The 22,266-nt window shown below is 43.4% G+C and overlaps 1 protein-coding gene across 1 annotated transcript in view; it reads left to right on the top strand.

Annotated features, from left to right (window-relative positions):
• Nucleotides 1-4,421: 4,421 nt before the first annotated feature.
• mntb (MAX network transcriptional repressor b) overlaps nt 4,422-22,266 on the top strand; it is a 76,023-nt gene continuing 58,178 nt past the window's right edge. Inside the window, exon 1 of the mRNA XM_084320819.1 lies at nt 4,422-4,642. Coding sequence (XP_084176945.1) covers nt 4,567-4,642 — 76 coding nt within the window. The 5' untranslated portion in view covers nt 4,422-4,566. The remainder of the gene's footprint in view (nt 4,643-22,266) is intronic.

A 22,266-nucleotide genomic window follows, 5' to 3' on the forward strand; every position in this document is an offset into this window, starting at 1 on the left:
CTCTCTCTCTTTCATTTTCTCTCTCTCACACACACATTCCAGGAGAATCCCCATTTTGATTCCACTGTATGTCCCTGTGTAATACAGACACATTTAGTATCATAAATGGCTCCATTTATATATAGCGCTTTTATCCAAACCGCTTTACAATTTATTCCTCACATTTTACCCATTCACTCACACATTCACACACCGATGGCAGAGGCAACCATGCAAGGTTCCAACCTGCTCAACGGGAGCAATTAGGGGTTAAGTGTCTTGCTCAAGGACACTTCGACACACTGGGAGGAGCGGGAATCGAACTGGGAACTGATTACCAGTTGACTGCTCTACCTCCCGAGCCACTGTTGTATCATACATTGACTGTGATAGATAGATATAGATAGCTAGATAGATAGCTAGATAGATAGATAGATAGATAGATAGATAGATAGATAGATAGATAGATAGATAGATAGATAGATAGATAGATAGATAGATAGATAGATAGATAGATAGATAGAGAGAGAGAGAGAGAGAGAGAGAGAGAGAGAGAGAGAGAGAGAGACATAGTCTTACAGAAAACAAAGTAAAAATGGGATAGGGAGAACAATATTGAAAGAGAAAGACAATAAAATAAATAAATATGTTTTTCTGCAGATGGCCTAATAAGTACTACAACAACAACAACAACAACTATAAGGGCCGACGGTCCACTCTACTGGTTAAACTTGCTTACTCGTGAGTAGTACGTTCATTGATAAAGAAAAATAATGTCCACAGCCGCTCCAGTGTAAAACAAAGATATCCAAATTTCCACAGCGAAGTCTTTCTTTACAGAAGTGATCCTAAAGCTATTTTCCTAAACTACGAAATATTCACGTCACTACTACAAGGTAAGAAAACTGTATTTTCCCAGTCTCCAAAATCACCGCCGACTCGACACATGACAAAATTCCTCCACACCTTGCCGGCTCTTTCCACAGCAAAACGGTAGGCAAGGCACCCGGGTCTAGAAATGCAGGCTTCAATCTATGTTGTTTAGTCTATCTGTTCAGTACTGTTCAGCACTGTTTCAAGATGCACACTGACCTCTTCTGAGAGAATTGTTGAATATATATAGATACACAAATGTTCGGTTATGACATCATACTGCAACATCACAAATGTTCTAGAATGTTTGATTATGACATCATACTGTGACATCACAAATGTTCTAGAATGTTCTATTATGACAAATAAGACGGTTCAATGACTTTATCTAAATCCAATCAATATTCCTAATGCCTTTCACTGTAAGGTTATAAAAATAAACATATAAACATTCATATAATACAATAACCTAAATATATAGCTTTGGCGCCTCTACAACAACAACAACATGGTCATGCTGGACCTACAAAAAGCCTTCGACACTGTCGACACTAAAAGCAATGGGTTTTGATAGTCTATCAGTGAGATGGATGCAATCCTACCTAGAGGGGAGAGAACAGATGGTGGAGGTAAACGGTACCGTGATTAAGACAGGGAGGATGCGACCCTCTTTGCGCCGCCCCTGTGCCTCAAATAGATTCGCTATCAGCTCTATCTTTAATCTTTCAAAATGTTCAGTTGCTATCGCTATCAGCTCTATCTTTAATCTTTCAAAATGTTCAGTTGCTATTGCATGCACTCATCTGTGTTTCACTACACACTTGAGTGCATGCTTATCAACTGTTAGTCTGCAACACTACTATCACCGACATCTAAGAAGGGAGATCCCCCTTGAATGGCCCTTCTAAGGTTTCTCTCCTCCACACTGCCTGTGGAGCATTTTTCCCTATTGTTAGGTTTTAGTGAGTTTTTCCTTACCTTCGCGTGGGGTATGTCTGGGAGTGCTTGCATTCTTTCATTTATTTGCATTTATTTTACCTTTGTTGGACCTTATGGTGTTCTTGTTCTGTTCTTGACTTATTGTTATGTTTCTTCTTGACTTGTTTAAAGAAGACATGTACGGCCCATGGGGACATTAACGTGTGTTGTCGGGCCTTACAAATAAATTTGATTTGATTTGATTACCCTATCCCCCCCCTCACAGTGAGCTGTGGTGTTCCACAAGGAAGCATACTAGGACCGCTACTGTTCCTAATTTATGCAAATGACATGTCGTGAGCTTGTGACTGCAACTTGTTCTTGTTCACAGATGACTCAGCCCTGCTCATGGTATCTGACAAGAACAAGTTACAGGTTGAAAAAAACCTCAGCTCGGAACTAGGCAAAATCTGCATATGGCTCGCTGATAACAAACTATCATTACACATGGGCAAAACAGAGTCCATTCTCTTCGGTTCAAATAACAAACTCAGCAAGACCGACGGCTTCTCAGTTACAGTGGGTGACAATATTGTCACAAGGAAAGATTAAATTACCTACCTGGGCTCCATCCTAGAGGCTAATCTTTCCTGTGACAAAATGGCATCCAATGTAATAAAAAAAAGTCAACCAACGAACTCGATTCTTGTACCGGATCTCCTCTCTGGTAAACAAGAACACCCTGAAGACTCTGGCAGGAGTACTCATACAAGGGTACTACGACTATGCTTGCACCTCATGGTACCAAAGCACCTCAAAGGCGCTAAAAACAAAATTACAAACATCTCAAAACAAACTGGTCAGACTACTGCTTGACCTTACTCCTAGAACCCACCTCACCCCTGCCCACTTTGACAACCTAGGATGGCTTAGAGTAGACGACAGAGTACAGCAACTTGCAATGGGCCTGGTCTACAAGATACACTACACAACCAAGGTACCCATGTACATGTCAAAATACTTCCCAAAGGTCAGTGAATACCACGATCACAACACCAGAGGGAGCTCCACAAATCATGTTAAACCCAGATTCGGCTCAAACAAGGGACTAAACACGTTTCGCAATTATGCCACATCAATGTGGAACACCCTACCCAAAGCTGTAAAGGAATGTGAATCACTACCCACTTTCAAAAACACTCTCAAAGAACACCTACGGGAGACTGCAATTCGAAACTGGCCCATGTAAATGTCCTAACACAACCCCCTCCAATGTACAGTAAATGACCAAGTATGGTTGTCAATATTCCAATGTACAGTTTTGCTTGTACAGTTGTACAGTGTTCCCCCCCCCACCCCTCCTGCCCAACCCCCCCACCCCACCCACCGAACCACCTCCAATGTACAGCCCCCCCCCCCCCCCCCACCTACCCAACCTACAGTTTTTACGTCAAATGTATATACTCTTTTCTGGACTCTTTTTGTATCAAAAACAGTACTGTATTTGCAAATCTGGTATGTCATAAATGTATAGATGTAGCAGTACTGTATATCTGTATGTCATGTACGTCATATATGTCCTGATGAATTGAAAATGGGGGACCCTGATGTAAACAAGACGAAAGTCTTTCTCTGGTCTGCATCCCCTTAACAATTGTGTGTATTGAGCTGTACTGTATTGTACCCATTCTGCAATCTGTTAATAAAGTTTTCAATCAATCAACAACAACAACAACGACCAACCAAAACTACTGAATGACAAAAAGGCTATTATGGTCTAATTATATCAATAACTCTTCAGTGTTACCATGCATCAGAGGCTCCCAAACATTTTTGTCAGGTGGCCCAATATCAAAGTCAGAAAATCCCGTTGATGACAGTCAGTTACTTAAAATGTGTAAAAATCCTGTAATATCTATCTATTTCCAAGTAATTGTAAAAATGTTAAATTCGCTTTATTTTGATAAGACATCTTTCTTGGGACCCCAGTTTCATATCAGGGAGGGAGGGGACCCCGCATGAGGTATATACAACATACTAGTAAACCACGCCCTCTCAGTAGTTTGATAGACATGTCTGGTCCCGAGACAGCAGGGTGGCTAGTCACGCTCTCGCCATGCAAATGAGCCGCGCGCGGGCCGGGCGGGCGCCCATGTGGACCAGCACCATGCCTTGTTGTTCTGAGCGCTCATTGGCCCACTCACATAGACATGTTTTAATGCGCTGCGGGCCACTGGCGGAAACAAAACTCCGGCGGATAGATCACATGGACGGGATCCCCCCCCCCAGGGCTTTAAGTGTCGTGCGTGCTATACGAAACTCCCAGTTTCATTCTAATCGTTACAAAAAGTTCGTAAATGTAAAATGGCAGAAATACATTAACGTAATAGCTGCCTCTGCGTGGTGTGCGCACCAGAAAACACCCATGTTGATATCTGGAACCAGCTCCTGTTCAGGGAGCGCTCTTATCCGTGTTTTCCCGGCGCCTATAGTAACAGGGCGGGTGGACACCGGGAGGGCGGGTCTTGTCTAGAATACGATTCGCCTTGTTGTGTGTGTGTGTGTGTGTATATTCCCGTGCTCGCATCGCCATCTTGTTGCAATCATCCCTTCTACGATTTGCAAGGATTTACCTTCGCGTTTATCTTGATTTTAATGTCCCGTCTCTTTTGGCGGAGGAAGATGGGAACAATCAACGCGTGAGCGTGGTTGATCGGAACGGAGGGGCTTCTTGTAAGACTACCGATTGCGCTTTTTCCTTCCCGTCCCGGGAAACCGGGTCGCCTCTACACCGTGATGAGCATCGATACTCTGCTGGAGGCGGCCAGATATCTGGAATGGCAAGCCCAGCAACAACAGATCACACGTGTTGGTGAGTGGTGACAAACTGCAGCGGGAGAGACCGCTCTTGGCATCAGTGATGGCTCGCAAGATAGGACGGCTAATGTTCGCAAAGCCTCCCAACTGCTGATTTGGGGGGACACTAGTAACCCGTTAGTGTTAATAAGCGGCCTTCAGATGATGATAAGAATGTTGCTCTTTGCTCATTGGGCACAGGTATCCCTACTCGTCGTCGGCTGAGGTAGTCTATTTTATTATGATGAGTACAAACAACAACAACAAAAGTCCTGCAAAGATTGTAGTCATGCCTTTGAATTGATGTCAAACGAAGAGATGATACATTTTTTACCCACCATCTCCTAATAACCTAACGTGATCCACTCTAGTTTTGTGTGGAAGTTGCTTTTGCTTTACACACCACATAAATAACGCTGTATTGTAATCGTATTCGGTAGCGCTTTGTAAGGTCAGTGGCAACCGAGGTCAAAGGTGAAATGATTTGAACTTTGAGCGCAGAGCTCGGTGAGGAGGAGGGTCGAGCTGCCGCCTGGCTGCCCTCTCTCCCCGCAGCCAGGTCCTCTGCTGAGGCCCCATCATCCAGACCCAGAAGGGGATCCCAGGGACCTGAATTATAGTGTCATCATGTACCATCAGGCAGAAGAGGAAACAACAATGCAACGTGCATCCGTTTAGTTAGTACCCCTTTCTCAGAGAGAGAGAGAGAGAGAGAGAGATATACTGTGTTGTTGAGTCCACTGGTGTCGCGCACTCCTAGGTCCTATACGGCTCGTCGTTACAAAGTATGTCGTCGTTGTAACTTTGTTACTAAACAAAGTGTTGCAACCAGTGTCTACTAGTTTGAGGGCAGCATTCTCCTCGGTGTAGAAAGTACCTGTGTGTATACTCGATGTGAGCCCACCACCGCATTCCCAGTGTTTCCTAATAAAAAGCTCCTTTTCGAGCTGTTTTCGAGCCAGTGTTTGGCTCGTCGAGTGGGCGGCAGGGCGGTGGCGAGAGGCTGGCTCCGCTAATGCTGCCCTCCCTGACTGACATTGCTCTGCTATCTCATGACACATTGTTTGGGCGGGCTCCCGTTCACTTTGAGCGCGTGTGTTTGTCATTTTAATAATTAAAAACCGACGTGCTGCTGTGAGGGTTCGTTAACGAAACCACCCATGTTTACCCCACAGCGCATAAATCGACGTGATCGTCGCCAGATATACTCTGAAACAGGGAGGGGGGGGGGCTTTTTTCTTGTCTCTCCCTTCTGGTGACGTGTCAAGACAGTCTACACCCCGCCCACAAACATACCGCGTGCTTGGACACGCCTCCGACAACCACGTGCACACACCCATACCCCCCCCCTCCCTCCCCGTTCAGCCTATTGACAACGACGGGTCACAGAGAGGGAGGGGCGGGGAGTAGGGCAACCCCCCTCCCTCCCTCTATCTCCCCCCCGCCCCTTTCTCTCCGTCAATGCACAAGTTATGTAATTTACGTTTGCGTGCATTTCCAATTTGGAGCATGGCTGAATAGAGAGAGAGAGAGAGAAAGTGAGCCAGAGCCTGTGTTTGGTTGACGTGGGTACTCGCAGAAGAGGGACAAAACTACAAACCTCACATATTAAAGAAATAAGATTAAAGAAAATCGTATTTGACTAATGGCCCCATCATAATTGACGTCTATTATGCTTTAATGTTTAATTTATGGTCTCTCACCACACAAAATGATGGCATCATTGCCATGAAATGCTAGAGTAGGCAAATCATTTTTTACCATTTTGGTCTCATATTTGATCAAATTCTCAGAAAATAATCAGGTCTCTTGACTGTCCCAGGCCCTGTAAGCAGCCACTCCAATCCGAAATATCAGGGTGAATCTTCTTAACAATCAATCTGTTTTTTTTGTCTGCCAAGTTATGTTCCTGGACCTGGGGTCACATTGAAACACCACGGTCGGAAATTATTGTCAGTATGCAAAACCACTTACTGATTAGAGGCCAGGAAAAATTTTCTTCATCTTTTGAAAGATCCAGCTTAAAGCTGCTGATGCCTCTCTGTGAGTCTGTGGGAAAACTGTTGTTGCACATGTTACAGTGCACAACGCCTGGCTTGTAAAGTGATGCAGAGCTTGCTCTATGTCTGCTGGACAGACCAAGCAAATGTTTGCACATTTCTCTGAAGTTGCCTACCCCAGCTTTAATTCAACTTTGACCTGCAAAATCGCTTGACACACGACCATGCTCTAATACTGCATTCACGTCACATGGGAGAGATGATAGCTACAAGCTTAAAAAACATTTACAGCGGCGTTCAGATCCTAATACTGTTTGGGAACCTTTGCGTTTTCAGATGTGACCTGATTTCTCCCACTTGAAGAAATCTGACGTCACCAACATGGAAATATCAATAAACAATATGCAGCAGAAGGGTGCAACGAGTAAAACATTAATTTTAAATTAAAACAAACATAAGATGTTCATTTCAGTATTTTTTTGTTTTATTTTTGTAGATAATACAGCTGCACAGTGCAGACTTCAAGTATATTAAACTTAGTAAAAAGTTAAAAACCATTTCAATGTAGGTAAGGTAAGATATGCTTGGTAATTAAATAGATCTGCTTAAAGAAGAAAATAGCCTACAACACAGCTTTCCCTTAATAATTTCAGTGCCAGCCATGCAGGGCGCTAAATGGCTCTATGCCAGCGTCCACTTCAATGATAGAGCTCTCATCAGTGGCGGCCGCTGGGTACTTCGCCACTAGGGGCGCTATACCAAATATTTTGCAAACATGTACAGTACAGTACTGTACCACGCAAGACTCATGGCAAGACGTGAGCGATTCGACTCACGCTCACGGCAATGAATCGGCTCTTATGAACGAGTCGCTCAGCTGTTACTACAACAACACACAACCAGTCAAATAAAGTATAGTCTAGACTCTAATTCACAACTTGAAACACAATATAAATAGAAAAGTTAGAAACAAAACTCGCCCGTCTCCAAACACAGGCAGATCTCTCCCTCTCTCCTTCTCTCTCTCACACACAGCGCGACGTGGAATCGATTCGTTACACAATCAGACCTATTATATACCAAGAATAACTTCAGTATGAGTACAGGGCTGTACACATATTTTGCATATTGTTAAACGAGCCAAGGCTAGCTATTAAACTATCGATATGAATCGAAAATCTGGGACCCTGATGTAAACAAGACAAACGTCTTTCTCTGGTCTGCATCCCCTTAACAATTGTGTGTATTGAGCCGTACTGTATTGTACCCATTCTGCAATCTGTTAATAAAGTTCTCATTCATTCATTCATTCAAACATAGACAATATTGAACAAGCCATAATCCACGTATTTTCAATCCGAGAGAGCTGCAGTAGTTAAATCAATGAGCCATCGATAAATAAACAATCAGCAATGTCTCGCTTCATGAATGGCCAGCAGTAGTACTGCTCCTAAAAAAACTATTTACAACCGTTAACGTTAAGCCAGTTAGCCCGCACCAGCCTAGTAGTACTACTAACGTTAGCTCCCAGAACGATAGCCAGTTAGCCCGCACCAGCCTAGTAGTACTACTAACGTTAGAGAGAGAGAGAGAGAGAGAGACTCACTGTTTAGTTGAAACGTCCAGGGCAGGAAACGTGTATAATCCGCCATATAGCTTGTTAGCCAAGTGTTAGCTCAGCTGAGCTCGTCGACGTTAGCACAACACTCAACAAGTACATTCCTTTGTCCATTTCCGCTCGAACAGACTGCAAACTACCTGGCGTTCTATCGCCATGCTCTAAGACAAACTCTAACCTTAACCAACTTTGAAAGAGTGCCTAAGCTTAACAGTCTAAAGAACTTGCAGTCACAGCACGGCACGCTCTAAGACAAACAACAGTCCTAGTACCAGGAACCAAGCTAGAAGCTAGAATTGGAACATTAGAAATTGGATTCGGCCAATCAGAGATCGTCTCTGTGAAATTCTGCCATAGAAAAAAATACTGGCGTCGGCCAATCAGAGAGCGTCTCCGCGAAATGCGGCTATGGAAATTCTCACGGAAGTTCACGCTGCTTTCTAGACCGCTTCAAATCGCGCTCGGATTCCAACATAATAGTCATATTTCAACGCACAACGCCATATGCACTGATTGGCTGTGACGGAGACAGCGATCAAACTGTGACGCGCAGTCAGAGCGCTATCGCTTCTTGCCCGGGCGAGAAATACAAAAAAAAAAAAAAAAAACGTCACTTCCTGCCCATGAAAACGCTGTTTTTTTATTTAGATAATAACGTTATATTGTGCATTGGAAATACAAACATACTTAAAATGAGTAAATATTATTCATTTTAAACATGTTTATATTATTTATAGGGCTATAAAACAAAAAACAAATTTTTTTTTTCTTCTTCTCTCATTTAACAGGTGGGTCGGCGCCCTAGCGCCACCAGTGGCGAGCCGCCACTGGCTCTCATATTTGCAAACGCATAAACTATGTGTCTAATCTGCCCGTCGCTTATCAATGACTTGTTTGCAGTCAACATTGTCGAAACGGATTGTTTTTTAATCGGTTCATTTCCGTTTTATACCATTTTGAAAAACGCTATTTTTTTTAAGTTTCAGGAAAATATAAAGATTCTGTGATAAACGCCCTTTACTGGAATATTCTGGAATACACAAAAACGTTGTCATTTTTCGGCCTATTTATGAATAGTTTTCAAATAAACGCTAGATTATCGATAGTATGTGTACTTATGCACACTATATAAGCAGGCTGAAAAATCGAATCTCTTATTTCCTGATCACACACACACACACACACACACACGCTGATATCTCTGTGAAAAAAGTTCTGATAATCCTAAAACTGGTAAAATATATTCCTTACCTCAGATCAGATGTTCTCCAAAAAGATTATTCCAATTCCTGATCGCCATTCCAAATATCGATCGCGTTTATTGATCCAACGCTGGCTACTGGAAATATGTATTCCACAATGTTTTGGGGCTCGGAAATTAATCTGATCCTCTCGGGTGGCTTGCCCGAGAAGTAAAATGAGGAAGCTGGATCCCCCCCCCCCCCCCCCATGTGTTTCGTTTCAATCCATTCCAAAGGGGTGCAGTACCACAGGGAGACGATAGGGGGCGGTATTTTCCTAATGGAGCTCAGAGAGAGTTTGCAGCACTAACGTGAGACTAGATTGATGAAATATGAATTCAAATCGCTAATAAAAAAAAGCGAGATTTATCGTCGCTGGCACTCAACGGTCGGCATGAAGTTTCAAGTTTCTTTAATAGTTGTCATACAGAAGTACAGAATACTTTTATACAAAATGCTTCTTACTGTTACGCTCCAGAGACTGTGCTAGACAAGATAAGTATGAAATAAAATAGTATAGCATGTAAAAATAGTAAAATAGAAGTCACAGTGTTCAGTATAGACGTATGTACACAATGTTCGATGCAGAATAGAAGTAACTGAGTTACCATACAATATACTATGCAATGTACTAATATACATACTATATAGTGCAAAGCAGAAATGGGATGAGGTACAATTTAGGTAAAATTTACAGTAAGGTGTAGGTGTACGGGTTGTAGTGCAAATCCTTTACCAATAAATATAAAGTGTGTTTAGGTGTTCTAAAGTGTGGAGAGTGGGTGCTGCAGTGTGTTGTTTGTTTAAAGTGAGTGTGTGCGTGTGGATGTGTGTGCTGTGTGCATTTGATGGTTGTTGCATAGTGTTTATTGTTCGTTGAGCAGCCTGATGGCCTGGGGATAGAAGCTTCTTCTGAGTCTTTCTGTGCTCGCCATGAGACTCCGGTATTGCTTGCCTGGCCGCAGCAGTTCAAAGAGGCAGTTGTTTGGGTGGCTGAAGTCCTTGATGATTCTCTTAGCCTTACCCCTGCACCGCTTGTTGTAAATGTTCTGGAGGGTGGGAAGCCCCCCTCCAATTGTGCGTTCGGCTGAACGTGTCACTCTCTGTAGTCTGCTTCGGTCTTGTGCAGTGCTATTCCGAAACCAGGAGGTGATGTTGCCAGTCAGGATGCTCTCTATTGTACATGAGTAGAAGTTCTTAAGGATCTTCTGACTGACTTGGAACTTCCTTAGGCGCCTGAGGAAGTAGAGGCGTTGTCGTGCCTTCTTCACAACACTGTCAATGTGTGTGGTCCATGTCAAGTCCTCGGATATGTGGGCTCCGAGGTACTTAAAACTGTTCACTCTCTCAACCGGTGCCCCGTCGATGCTGAGGGGGCTGTAGTCCCTGACCCTCGACCTCCTAAAGTCCACAATCATCTCCTTTGTTTTGCTGACATTCAGGGAGAGGCTGTTCTCCTGGCACCATCCCGCCAGGACCTTGACCTCTTCCAGGTAGGCCCTCTCGTCGTTTGCAGAGATCAGGCCCACCACTACTGTGTCGTCAGCAAATTTGATGATTGTGTTGTTATTCCGCTGAGCCACACAGTCATGTGTGTACAGGGAGTAGAGGAGGGGACTCAGAACACAGCCCTGGGGGGCCCCTATGTTGAGGGTGATGGATGAGGAGGTGCAGTTGCCTGCTCTCACCACCTGGGGTCTGCCCGTCAGGAAGTCCAAGACCCACTGGCAGATGTCATGAACTAACGATAAATCTCGTCGCTGGCACTCAATGTGTTAACACTTTGAGTGCCACGCCCAAGAATATTCGGGTTTACGACCCGACCGCTGAATGCCACGTCACGGCTATTCTCTGTTTTATTTTTTAATTTTTATTAGCGATCTGAAATCATATTGCATCGCGAGCGGACCGCCGGCGATCAGATGTGAAAAAAGCGCCCCCTATCGTCTCCCAGATGGTAAATCACCCTTTTGGAATGGACTCAATGAAAGTGAATGGGAGAACGGATTTCTGACTCCACATTTTACTTCTCACTGATGCAGCCGGGGTCTACCAGAGTTCATTCTGGAGCCTCTGAGCCGCGCGGATCATGTGTTCTACTGTATACACGGTTGATCAATACATTTATCGATTTTTTCGAATGGCGATCGGAAATTGGAATAAACCATTTGGATACCATCTGACCTCAGGTAAGGAATCTATGTTATCAGTGTTAGGATAATCAGACTCGTTTTCACAGAGATATAAGCGTTTATGTGATATGTGATATGGCTGTTTTTACTGTAAAAACCATGAGGAAATAAGATCAGCGATTATCAGCGCACGGCACGTGCGTGCGCACACATATACTATCGATCATCAAGCGTTTATTTGAAAACGATTCCTAAATAGGCAGACAAATGACAACATTCTGGAATATTCCAGTAAAAGGCGATTATCATAGGCATGGGTTGTTTTTCAAAATGCTATCAAACGGAAATGAAGCGATAAAAATACAATCTGCCTTGCCAATGTTGACTGGAAAATGAGTCTTTGATAAGCGACGGGCAGATTAGACACACAGTAGGGATGCCCCGATCGATCGGCCACCGATCGTTATCGGCCGATATTCAGTATAAATATGCGATCGGTGATCGGTGATGTTTTATTTTCACCGATCGTCAAACCCGATCACTCGCTGTCGCTGAGTTCTGTCTCAGACACCGGTGGTGCAGCGTCTGCTCTCGAGTCCAGCCCCTCCCGCACGCATGTAAACACGGGTCTAGTCTAGTGAGACACGGGAGGACGGCGTGTCGTGTCGGCGTCTCCCTGAGCTAACGTTAGCTTAGCTACCGTTACAAAATGACCCAGTCAACTATTCACTTTTAGTTTAATACATGATGAGGCATGTCTAACCGAACGGTATCTAGCCGGCCAGCTACCGATAGCTCCTGACATCAACAAACGCCGGCTCTAGCAAGTATAGTAGGTAGGTATGATACCTGTTAGCTGTTAGTAGGGATGCCCCGATCACGTTTTTTGCCACCGATACCGATCACCGATCGTCGTGAGCCATATCGGCCGATACCGATCCGATACCGATCGTTTTTGATTAAAAAGAAATTAAAAATTATTTTATATAAAAAGTTTTTTTTTTTTTTTTTTTATAAAATATATATATTATATAATTAGACTTGTACTTGTATTATCTGCGAGACATCGCCACCACGCAACAAGTCAAAATGCTCGCTATCTCCACTGTCTGTGTGTACATACTCTGCTTTGATCAAATCACATTCGGCTCTGCAGATTTACCCTAGGCTCTGCAGATATACCCTACTCCCTCAGCTATCCCCGTTAATGACTGCGACGCAAGCCGGGCTTCGAATATGCATCGAATGAGTGTTATAAGACATTGATATCAGGGGCTGTCTGTAGCTACTGCTAGCCGGAAATATAACGTTAAGACAACGCCTCAGTGAACTATTTAGTTGAATGGGACATTTCGTTTTGAACAGTGAGCTAAGCTAACGTGAGCTAACAGAGGTAACATACACTACTACTAGATAACTAGACTATTGCTGGAGCATTTGTTGATATCAGGAGCTATCAGTAGCTAGCCGGCTAGATACCGTTCAGTTAGACAATGCCTCATCATGTATTAAACTAAAAGTGAATAGTTGACTGGGTCATTTTGTAGCGGTAGCTAACGTTAGCTCATGGAGGTCCCGTCCCACTAGACTAGACCCGTGTTTACATGCGTGCGGGAGGAGCTGGAGGAGGAGCAGACGCGCAGCACTGTGTGCAGCTCCCGGTGTCTGAGACAGAACTCAGCGAGTGAGATCTGTTTTGACGATCGGCGAAAATAAAACAGTAACGATAGCTAGGTAGCTAACGTTAGCTCAGGTCGAATGCACTATCTAGACTCTAGACTCTAGTTTGTGTTTACAAACTCTACACGGGTACGGGCGGGGCTAGGGAGGAGGAGCAGTTTGCAGGTCCTGTTCGTCTGAGACAAGCGAGTGAGATATCCACTTGATCAGTTTCCGCGATCGGCGAATATGACTCATTATCGGAATTCCCCGATCGCATATTTATACTGATTATCGGCCGATAACGATCGATGGCCGATCGATCGGGGCATCCCTAGCTGTTAGCTCACATTAGCGCAAGTTAGTTCACTGTTAAAAACAAAATGTCCCATTGAACTAAATAATTCACTGAGGTGTTGTATTAACGTTATATATCCGGCTAGCAGTAGCTACAGATAGCTCCTGATATCAATGTCTTATAACACTGATTCGATGCGTATTCGAGCTGAGGGCTTGCTGAGCACAGTTAAGTAACGTTATACCAATAGGGACCAGGTGCAGCGCCGGAGAATCCTGGCCGTAGCTCGAGGCTACTCGAGTATAGGTCCAGCTGCAGCTCCGGAGAATCCTGGCTGTAGCTGGAGGCTACTAGAGTACACACAGACAGTGGAGCTTGTTGCGTGGTGGCGATGTCTCGCAGATAATACAAGTACAAGTCTAATTATATAATATATATATTTTATAAAAATAAAAAATTTATATAAAATAAATTTTAATTTCTTTTAATCAAAAACGATCGGTATCGGCCGATATGGCTCACGACGATCGGTGATCGGTATCGGTGGCAAAAAACGTGTTCAAAGTGTTAATGGTTTGAATTTTTGAATTTGAATTTTAATTTGAGTGGGCTTAATATACCTGACACCGACCAATACCGATCAATTAAAATATGCCAATCCGATCTGGATGTCCCTTGCCTAAACTATTGAACTGAGAAGATAGTAGGCTAATTGCTAAGTGTGAATTTCTTTTATAATTATCACAAGCATAAAGCAAAGGCTGGGAAAAAACACATATCTGTGCTCAGACAGGTTCATACTGTCATAGAATGGCTGATATTCTATACGTTGCATGTATTCCATATACAGCCGTAGAACACTCCATGTCATTTGTTGGGGGGGGGGGTTCATCCCCACAGCATTCCAATTTGTCGCACTCTGCGTTTACTCACTTAATAATTAATTCCTGCGACTGGCTGTCAGCTCTTGTCATATAGTATCAAATTCCTTTGAAAGTTCTGGGAAGAAAACTAGGGATGGGCACGAGTAATGTATTCCCAGATCGAGTACTCACAGGAATTACTGGAGTAGTGATCGAGCAATTGTTTAGGGAAATCTATTTTAAAAATTCATCTTAAAGCACATGGCAGCAACAAGATATTGTGTGGAAACACACACACTTTGTTTTTATTATCTCGTTCCGCGGAAAAATAACAATGCACAGTAGGCCTGCCACGATAACAAATTTTGCTGGGCGATTAATTGCCCCCGAAAATATCGCGATAAGCGATATTATTGCGACCGGTTAGAGAATTTTTTTTTGAGAAATTTATTTCCCAAAACTTTTATTTTGAAGCCCACCGCTCCGTCTTTTCCGGTGTTTTAGACTTTTATTTTGAAGCCCACCGACCGGACCGGAAGTATTGTTGTGATTATCCTAGCTTGCTGATGCTGCTGGTAGATCGACATGCTGCTGGTGGACTGGGGCCAGCTAACGTTAGCTTGCTGATGCTACTACTACTTCGACATGCTGCTAATGGGCTGGGGCCAGCTAACGTTAGCTTGCTGATGCTGCTGGTAGATCGACATGCTGCTAGTGGACTGGGGCCAGCTAACGTTAGCTTGCTGATGCTACTAGTAGATCGACATGAGCTAATGATAAAACAAATGTTGAGATTGTTGGTGAACAACTAACTTTAAGTTAGTTTTAACGTTAGCTACTAACGTTAAAACGCTAACGTTACACTACAAATAACGCTACTTGGTTAAAAGGAGCAACACTATTGAGAAATGTAGTTAAGCTATGTGGTGTTGCCCCACGGAGCTCCTGTGCTGTGCTCTCTGCTCTGTAGTAAAGCCAGCGGCCCGCCTCCCAACACGGACAGTGACTGACAAGGGGCACTGGTTCCGCCTCATTAAAACAAACGCGCAAATAGCAATTAATCGCGCCCGTCAAAATCATTGCATTAATTTTAATTATCGCGGCAATTAATCGATTTATTGCTTATCGCGGCAGGCCTAATGCACAGCAATATACCCGATACTTAATGCGTATTGTCAGTCAAAGCGGTCAGTTACCATCTATAATAATTACCTCCACTGCAACAGGTCTCTCCGCTTATGGAACGGCATGTCCGTATCCAGGGAGCGAAGTTAACTTTTTGACTCACCGGCCAGTGGCGGGTAGATGGGAAGAATCTACCCGCCAAGCATATTTCTTACCTGCCAACTTTTTTTTTGATAATTTTTTTTTTAATTATTATTTTATATAAACTTTCTTTTTTAATAAAATATATATATTATATAATCATACTTGTGATTGTGTTATCTGCGAGACATCGCCACCTCGCTGTCTGCAAACAGCTCCACTGTCTGTGTGTATACTCGAGTGGCCTCCAGCTCCAGCAAGGATTCTCCGGCACTGCAGCTGGACCCTAAACGCTACATTCAGCATGCAAAAGGATTCTCCTGAGCTACAGCTGGACCCTATTCAGCAGCCCTCACTCATGCGATGTAAGCCAGGGACTCGAATACGCATGTTGTTGTAGGACATTGATGTCAGGAGCTATCTGTAGCTACTGCTGGATGGCGTTGGGACCAGCGTTTCCGTTAGCCGGTAATTACCGGTTTTTGACCGGCAAAATCTGTTGAAGTCCGACTTATTTAATATCTCCGGTCTTAATGTCCGGTGAAAATAATTCCCTGAGTCTAAGCACAATTTGATTATTTGAATTGTATTAAAATAGGCTAAAATTAAATAGCCTATGCGATGAACGAAACGATCATTACATTTGTTTCCTCGTTGCTTCTAATAATGACAACGACGTTGTCGGCGAGAGCTTAGTGCTGGTGTGCGGACTTTTGTGTGAAGCTGCAGAGCCAGAGAGGCAACGGCACAATGCAGTATTCCAGCAGTACTCCAATTTGGCCATTTTCAGCCAATGTTGGGTGGGGGGCGCTGCTGTGCGGTTCCCAGAAAAGAGCCAATAACAGCTAAATCAGCTTCTCTGCAGCGCCATACTCTTTGCAAATAAGTCGTTGCGAGGTGGAGAGAGTCGTCACGCAAACCACGATAATGTTGCCGTCTCTCTGCTTTCTCAGTTCTTCGCTTGATATAATTAATACAAATGTCCAATATAACGGAATTCGTTAGCTCATAAAAATGTGATTATAACAGACTGCTGTTTAGTGTCGGACTGACTGCCCACATACGCGGTCTATTTTAGTTCAAGTCAGCAGCAGCACGGAGTATCGAGGGACTTATTTTATTTGGAATATATTAATTAATGACTGTATACGCAAAAGTAGCCTAGTTTTAAGTAATAATATTATAAATCTACATGCCTTGAGGATGACATTCTTTATATTGCCTGCCTATCAATTGTTTTAAAGCTCAATAAACTATGACCGGAATTAATCTCATTTGTCCGGTAGATTGAAATCTTGCAGGTCACGGAGACCGGCAACAATTTTTTCTAACGGAAACCCTGGTTGGGACAACGCCTCAGTGAACTATTTAGTTTACTGCGACATTTCGTAGTGACTAGTGAGCTACCTAGCCAATGGAGGTATTATGCACTGGACTATTGCTGGAGGATTTGTTGATGTCGGGAGCTATCCGTAGCTAGCCGGCTGGATAACGTTACACAATGCCTCATGTATTAAACTAAGTGAATAGTTGACTGGGTCATTTTGTAACGGTAGCTAACGTTATCTCACGAAGGTCCCACACTGACTAGACTAACGTCACGGTGAGGCAATAGCCTCTGTTTACATGCAGGCATACAGAAACAGGTTGGGAGGGGTAGGAGCAGCAGCAGCAGTGCGCGGTGCGCTGCATGTCTGTGCTGAGACAGCGAGTGAGAACTCCGCTAAAGAATTGGATCATGATTTTCGGTTTTCACATGACTATTTGATTGCCCGCCACACGGCGGTCAGACCTCTCAGTGGGAGGCGCCAAACGTAAAAACTGAGCGCCAATGGCGGGTGGCGCTCTCTAGTTTCGGTCCCTGTCCGTATCAATAGTTAATGAACGCTATGCAAAGTGGGCAACATGTTGTTGGCACAATTTCGAAATGCACAAACACGAACCGCTGTTTTTATCTTTTAGAAAACACTAAGCTAACAAACCTTTTGCGGTTATTACGCATGTATACTATCCATGCTTCCAGCTTCCTGCAACAAACTCACGCCTTGCAGGATTTCAGAGCGAGATTTCAAAGTGAGATTTCTGTTTCAGTGGCACTAACAGGCACTTTTGTTTGATGTATTTGGTGCAAACCGAATAAAATCGATTACTCACACCCTACAGAAAACATACTCGCACCCATCCCTACAGAAAACATATTTGGTAAAATATCTCAATATTTACACGGACCACATTCTGTGGTCCCCCCTTGCGTCGCCATCTTCACAAGCCTATACGGGTATTTTCCTGAACCGATGACGTGACAGCCCACCTCTCCCTTAACCCGCATGTGCAAACTCAGCCAACATCACAACAACAATGGCATCGTACAGAGTAGTTGCATTCGTGTTACAGAAGCTATTGAGCTTGATCTGGCTTTTACAGCTAAATGTACTGCGCCTGTACTACCACCGTCAACAACAAATTGACATCTCCCTTAACACTTTGAATGCCCAGCAGGGGCGCACATTTAGTGCTTGAATGCCCACATCCACTTCAATGTTAGCATTAATATCGCCTAATCTATGTTTTAAATTATGGCTATGTGTCTAATCTGCCCGTCGCATTATCAATGACTTATTTCCAGTCAACATTGTCGAAGCAGATTGTTTTTTTATCGGTTCATTTCCGTTTCATAGCATTTAGAAAAACCCTCGTTTTCACGAAAAAAATGAGGATTCCATGATAATCGCTGATGTACTGTAATATTCTAGAACGTTGTCATTTGTCGGCCTATTTATGAATCGTTTTCAAATAAACGCTAGATTGGGCGGCTACGTGGTGCAGTGGGCAAGGCGCTCACCACGAATACTGGAGACTGGGCTCGAACAGGTTCGCCTCCCTGTTCGAGCCCAGCGCTCCACATTGCTTTCAGTTTAGCTGGTCGTCCGCACTAATACACATTGGCAGTATTAGGGGGAGGGAAACTGATGGGTGGGGATTGGGCGTTGTGGACAGCAACTCCTACAGGTCGGTTGGTGCGCCTGCGCAGTAGAATCAGGAAGCGACGGGGGCGGGGCCCCTCCAAAGCCCAGACCCCTGACGCTGAAAGATCGAGCCGTGCAGGTGGAAAGATGCGACTGCTGTTACCTCGAGTATCGGAGGGGACTCGTGCTATGTATGACTTAGTCCACATTGCAGCCGGCTTGTGGGAGGCATGAAACAGCGTTCAAAGACAGGGGAGGGTTGAATTGGATTATACGAAAATTGGGATGGGAGAAAAATAGAAAATGGGAGAAAAAGTGGATAAAAATAATAATAAACGCTAGATTATCTATAGTATATGTGTACGTGTGCACGCTAGTGCCGCGCGCTGAAAATCGATTCTCTCAGTTCCCGATCGCTCTTAGCTGTTATATCCATATATATCAGCCATATCACAAAAAAAAGAAAAAGCGTATATCTCCGTGAAAACGGGTCTGATTATCCTAAGACTGGTAACATAGATTCCTTACCTGAGATCAGATGGTATCCAAATGGATTATTCCAATTCCTGATCGCCATTCGAAAAAATCAATCCTTTTATTGATCCACCGCGTATACAGTAAAAACACATAATCCCCGCTGCTCTGAGGGTCCAGCATGAAGCTGATCGACCCCGGTTACATGAGTGAGAAGTAAAATGTGGAGTCCGGGTCTTTTTTTCTCATTCATTTTCACTGAGTCCAATCCAAAAGGGTGAATTACCATCTGGGAGACGATAGGGGGCGCTTTTTTCACATCTGAGCGCCTGGGGTGGCTGATTTTCCAACGGTAGACTCGGTTGATGAAATATGAATATGAATAAAAAAGAACGAGAAAAAACGAATATTCTCGTTCTGGGCATTCAACCCGCCGGGGGTAAACCCGAGAAAACTCGGGTTGGGCATCCAAAGTGTTATTCCGCATGCGCAAACCCAGCCAACAAAAAATAAACATGATACATACTTATATGTCCTGGCTAGAAGTGTTTATTAAACACCGGGAGGCTACTGTGATGAAATACACAATACTAGCTAGAGATTAGCGTCACATAGCGGGCCTTTTTCTGAAAACCCAAGTTAGTAGTAGCCAAGCACATGCTGTTCCATAGCATACGCCTTCAGTTGATCATGACAAATCCTCTCTTACCTTGACGATTAAAAAGCCTCCATAATTTAGTAAATAGTATTCCCATGGCTGGTGTTGAGATTTACGATGCCAACTGTAGCCAGCCAGCTAGCGTTGATGCTATTCAATGCTATCAACATTAGCTAAATAGCTAACCAACTAAATACAATAGACAGTGGTATCCTGAGGTAACGTTAAATACAGACAACTTTTGCTACAATAAGACAGTGGTATCCAGGGGAGGAAACTAACTTTTTGGCTTACCAGCCAACTGGCGAGTATCTGATTTTTTTTACCAGCCAAACAGATTTTTTACCAGACAAAAAAAATCGCTAATTGTGATAATTACTTCTTTGTATGTCAAGCCGTGTCAATGTTGTGTATGCATCTGGGTAGGCACACTGTGCCTTTAAGACAGCACGGTGGTCTTACGACAGTGCTGTGAAGTACCGTCAAGTGTTGTGGTAACGTCAGTTGGGTTGGTGTGCTGTTGTGCACAGTGCACTGGTTGAGCTAGCCCCTTTCGTGACTGCGATGTGCAAGCCAGGGGCTTTTGAGCATGAAATAAAATGTCTAACCTTACGTCGTAGTCCGGTGCTTTTTTGGAAACATTATAGTCATAACAGATACACCTAGCTGGCTGCTTTGAGCACACGGGGCTAACGTTAGCTAGCAAGCAGCTATAGCTAAAACGCTAACTAGAAGCTAACCACTGTATACAGTTCCAGTAGACTAACATTACACCTCTGTGATTTAAATGTGTCCTTAGTAACTTATACTCAAGGGTTGTACTAGGGTTGGATGCAGTTCCCCGTTGGTCAGTCTGTCTGTTTTCCATCTTCTGCTGTGTTTAACGTTATCTGTTTGCGAGTGCTCCTGATGGCTAGCCTAGTACCGCGGGACTTTTATTATTATATGTCCGCGGGTTGGCCAGTACTGCGCAAACGTTTATTAAACATTATATGTCCGCGGGTGGTCTTGTGCAGTGCTCTCGTGGCACTGTCAACTAAAGCGAACACTCAGAAGACGCGCACCGTTTGCCAGTGCAGTGATTGCAGAATGTTTTATTTTTTTGTATACTCGCCAGCAGGGGAGGAAACAAACTTTTTGGCTTACCAGCCAACTGGCGGGTATCTGATTTTTTTTACCAGCCAAACGTAAAAAATACCAGCATTTGGCCAGTAAAGTGGCCTAATTTCCTCCCCTGGTGGTATCCTGAGGTAACGTTAAATACAGACAACGTTTGCTAGTCGACTGGACACAGGGACAAGTTAAACATCAATCAATTAATTTAATACAACAGGTAGGTTGAGCTGCGTGCACCATATTATATACGGCTTTGACACGTTCTCTCTCTCCTGCAGATTAAAATCCTCCTCATCATCGATTGCCTGTAGGCTGTAGCTGCATTTTGCGCATGTGAGCCACGGTCTCTCTCTCTCCTCTCCTTTGGAAACTAGCGTTACTCAAAAGCACAGAACCGGAAGACACAAGTTATTCTGCTAGCAACAAACAACGATAACACTTCCGGCCGGGGAGTTTCAAAATAAAAGAGCCACGTCTAAAACAGGAAAGACATTTATTTTGTACATTTGTGGCACACACTTATTTCTTGAGACGATTTTGTTTTTACGGAAAACTTTTTTTAAATGAAAAACGAAATGAAAACGAAAAAGATCAAAATCGTTTTCGTTTGGACATGGCCTTATTTCATAATACAAAGTTTCTGAATGGTCATTTGGATTAAACTAAGTTGTATGCAGTGATGAACAGTCTTTCCCAGCACAAGTAACGATACACAGGTCGTGCTATGCATGCTTAGATTGCTAACGTTAAGATAGCAGGAGCCGTCTGCCAACAAATATGTTGTTTAAACAAATGGATTCACAAAATGGATTACCATCCAAATGTTATTGAAGACTCCTGTGACCAGTAAGTAGGTACTACGTACATCTAACTTTTACTAACCATTTTTCAATATGGGCAAATGTTCTACGTTATATTAGGGCTGGCCGATAAAACGATAACGATAATTATCGCAATATATTTTAATAATTGATATCGATCGATAATAAAAAAAAAATCAATACTTTTATTTTATTTAAATATTTTTAATTTGTATTGTGACCTGCAACAGGACAGCTTTAAAACCAGAGACAGTGGACAGACTTGTCTTTCTTGCCTGCAACTTAAAGTAATGGCTTTACTTGTCCAAATGACAATACTGACCAAATTGAGATTTATTTTTCTCTTGTCCATTTATTTTGTTTGCTTTCTAATTTAAAATACAGTTTGAAACCGTCTGTACACAGTAGGCTATGTGTGCAAGTCTCCAGTCGTGAGTCACGGTGCACATGTGCAGTGGTTTGTCCACCAAAAAAGCAACAAAAGATAGAAAAGAAACTAGCAGAGCCAGAACTGTTCAACTCCCCTGG

This window comes from Notolepis coatsorum (genome assembly GCF_963971535.1).
Source record: "Notolepis coatsorum genome assembly, chromosome: 8".
NCBI classification, from domain to species: Eukaryota; Metazoa; Chordata; class Actinopteri; order Aulopiformes; family Paralepididae; genus Notolepis; species Notolepis coatsorum.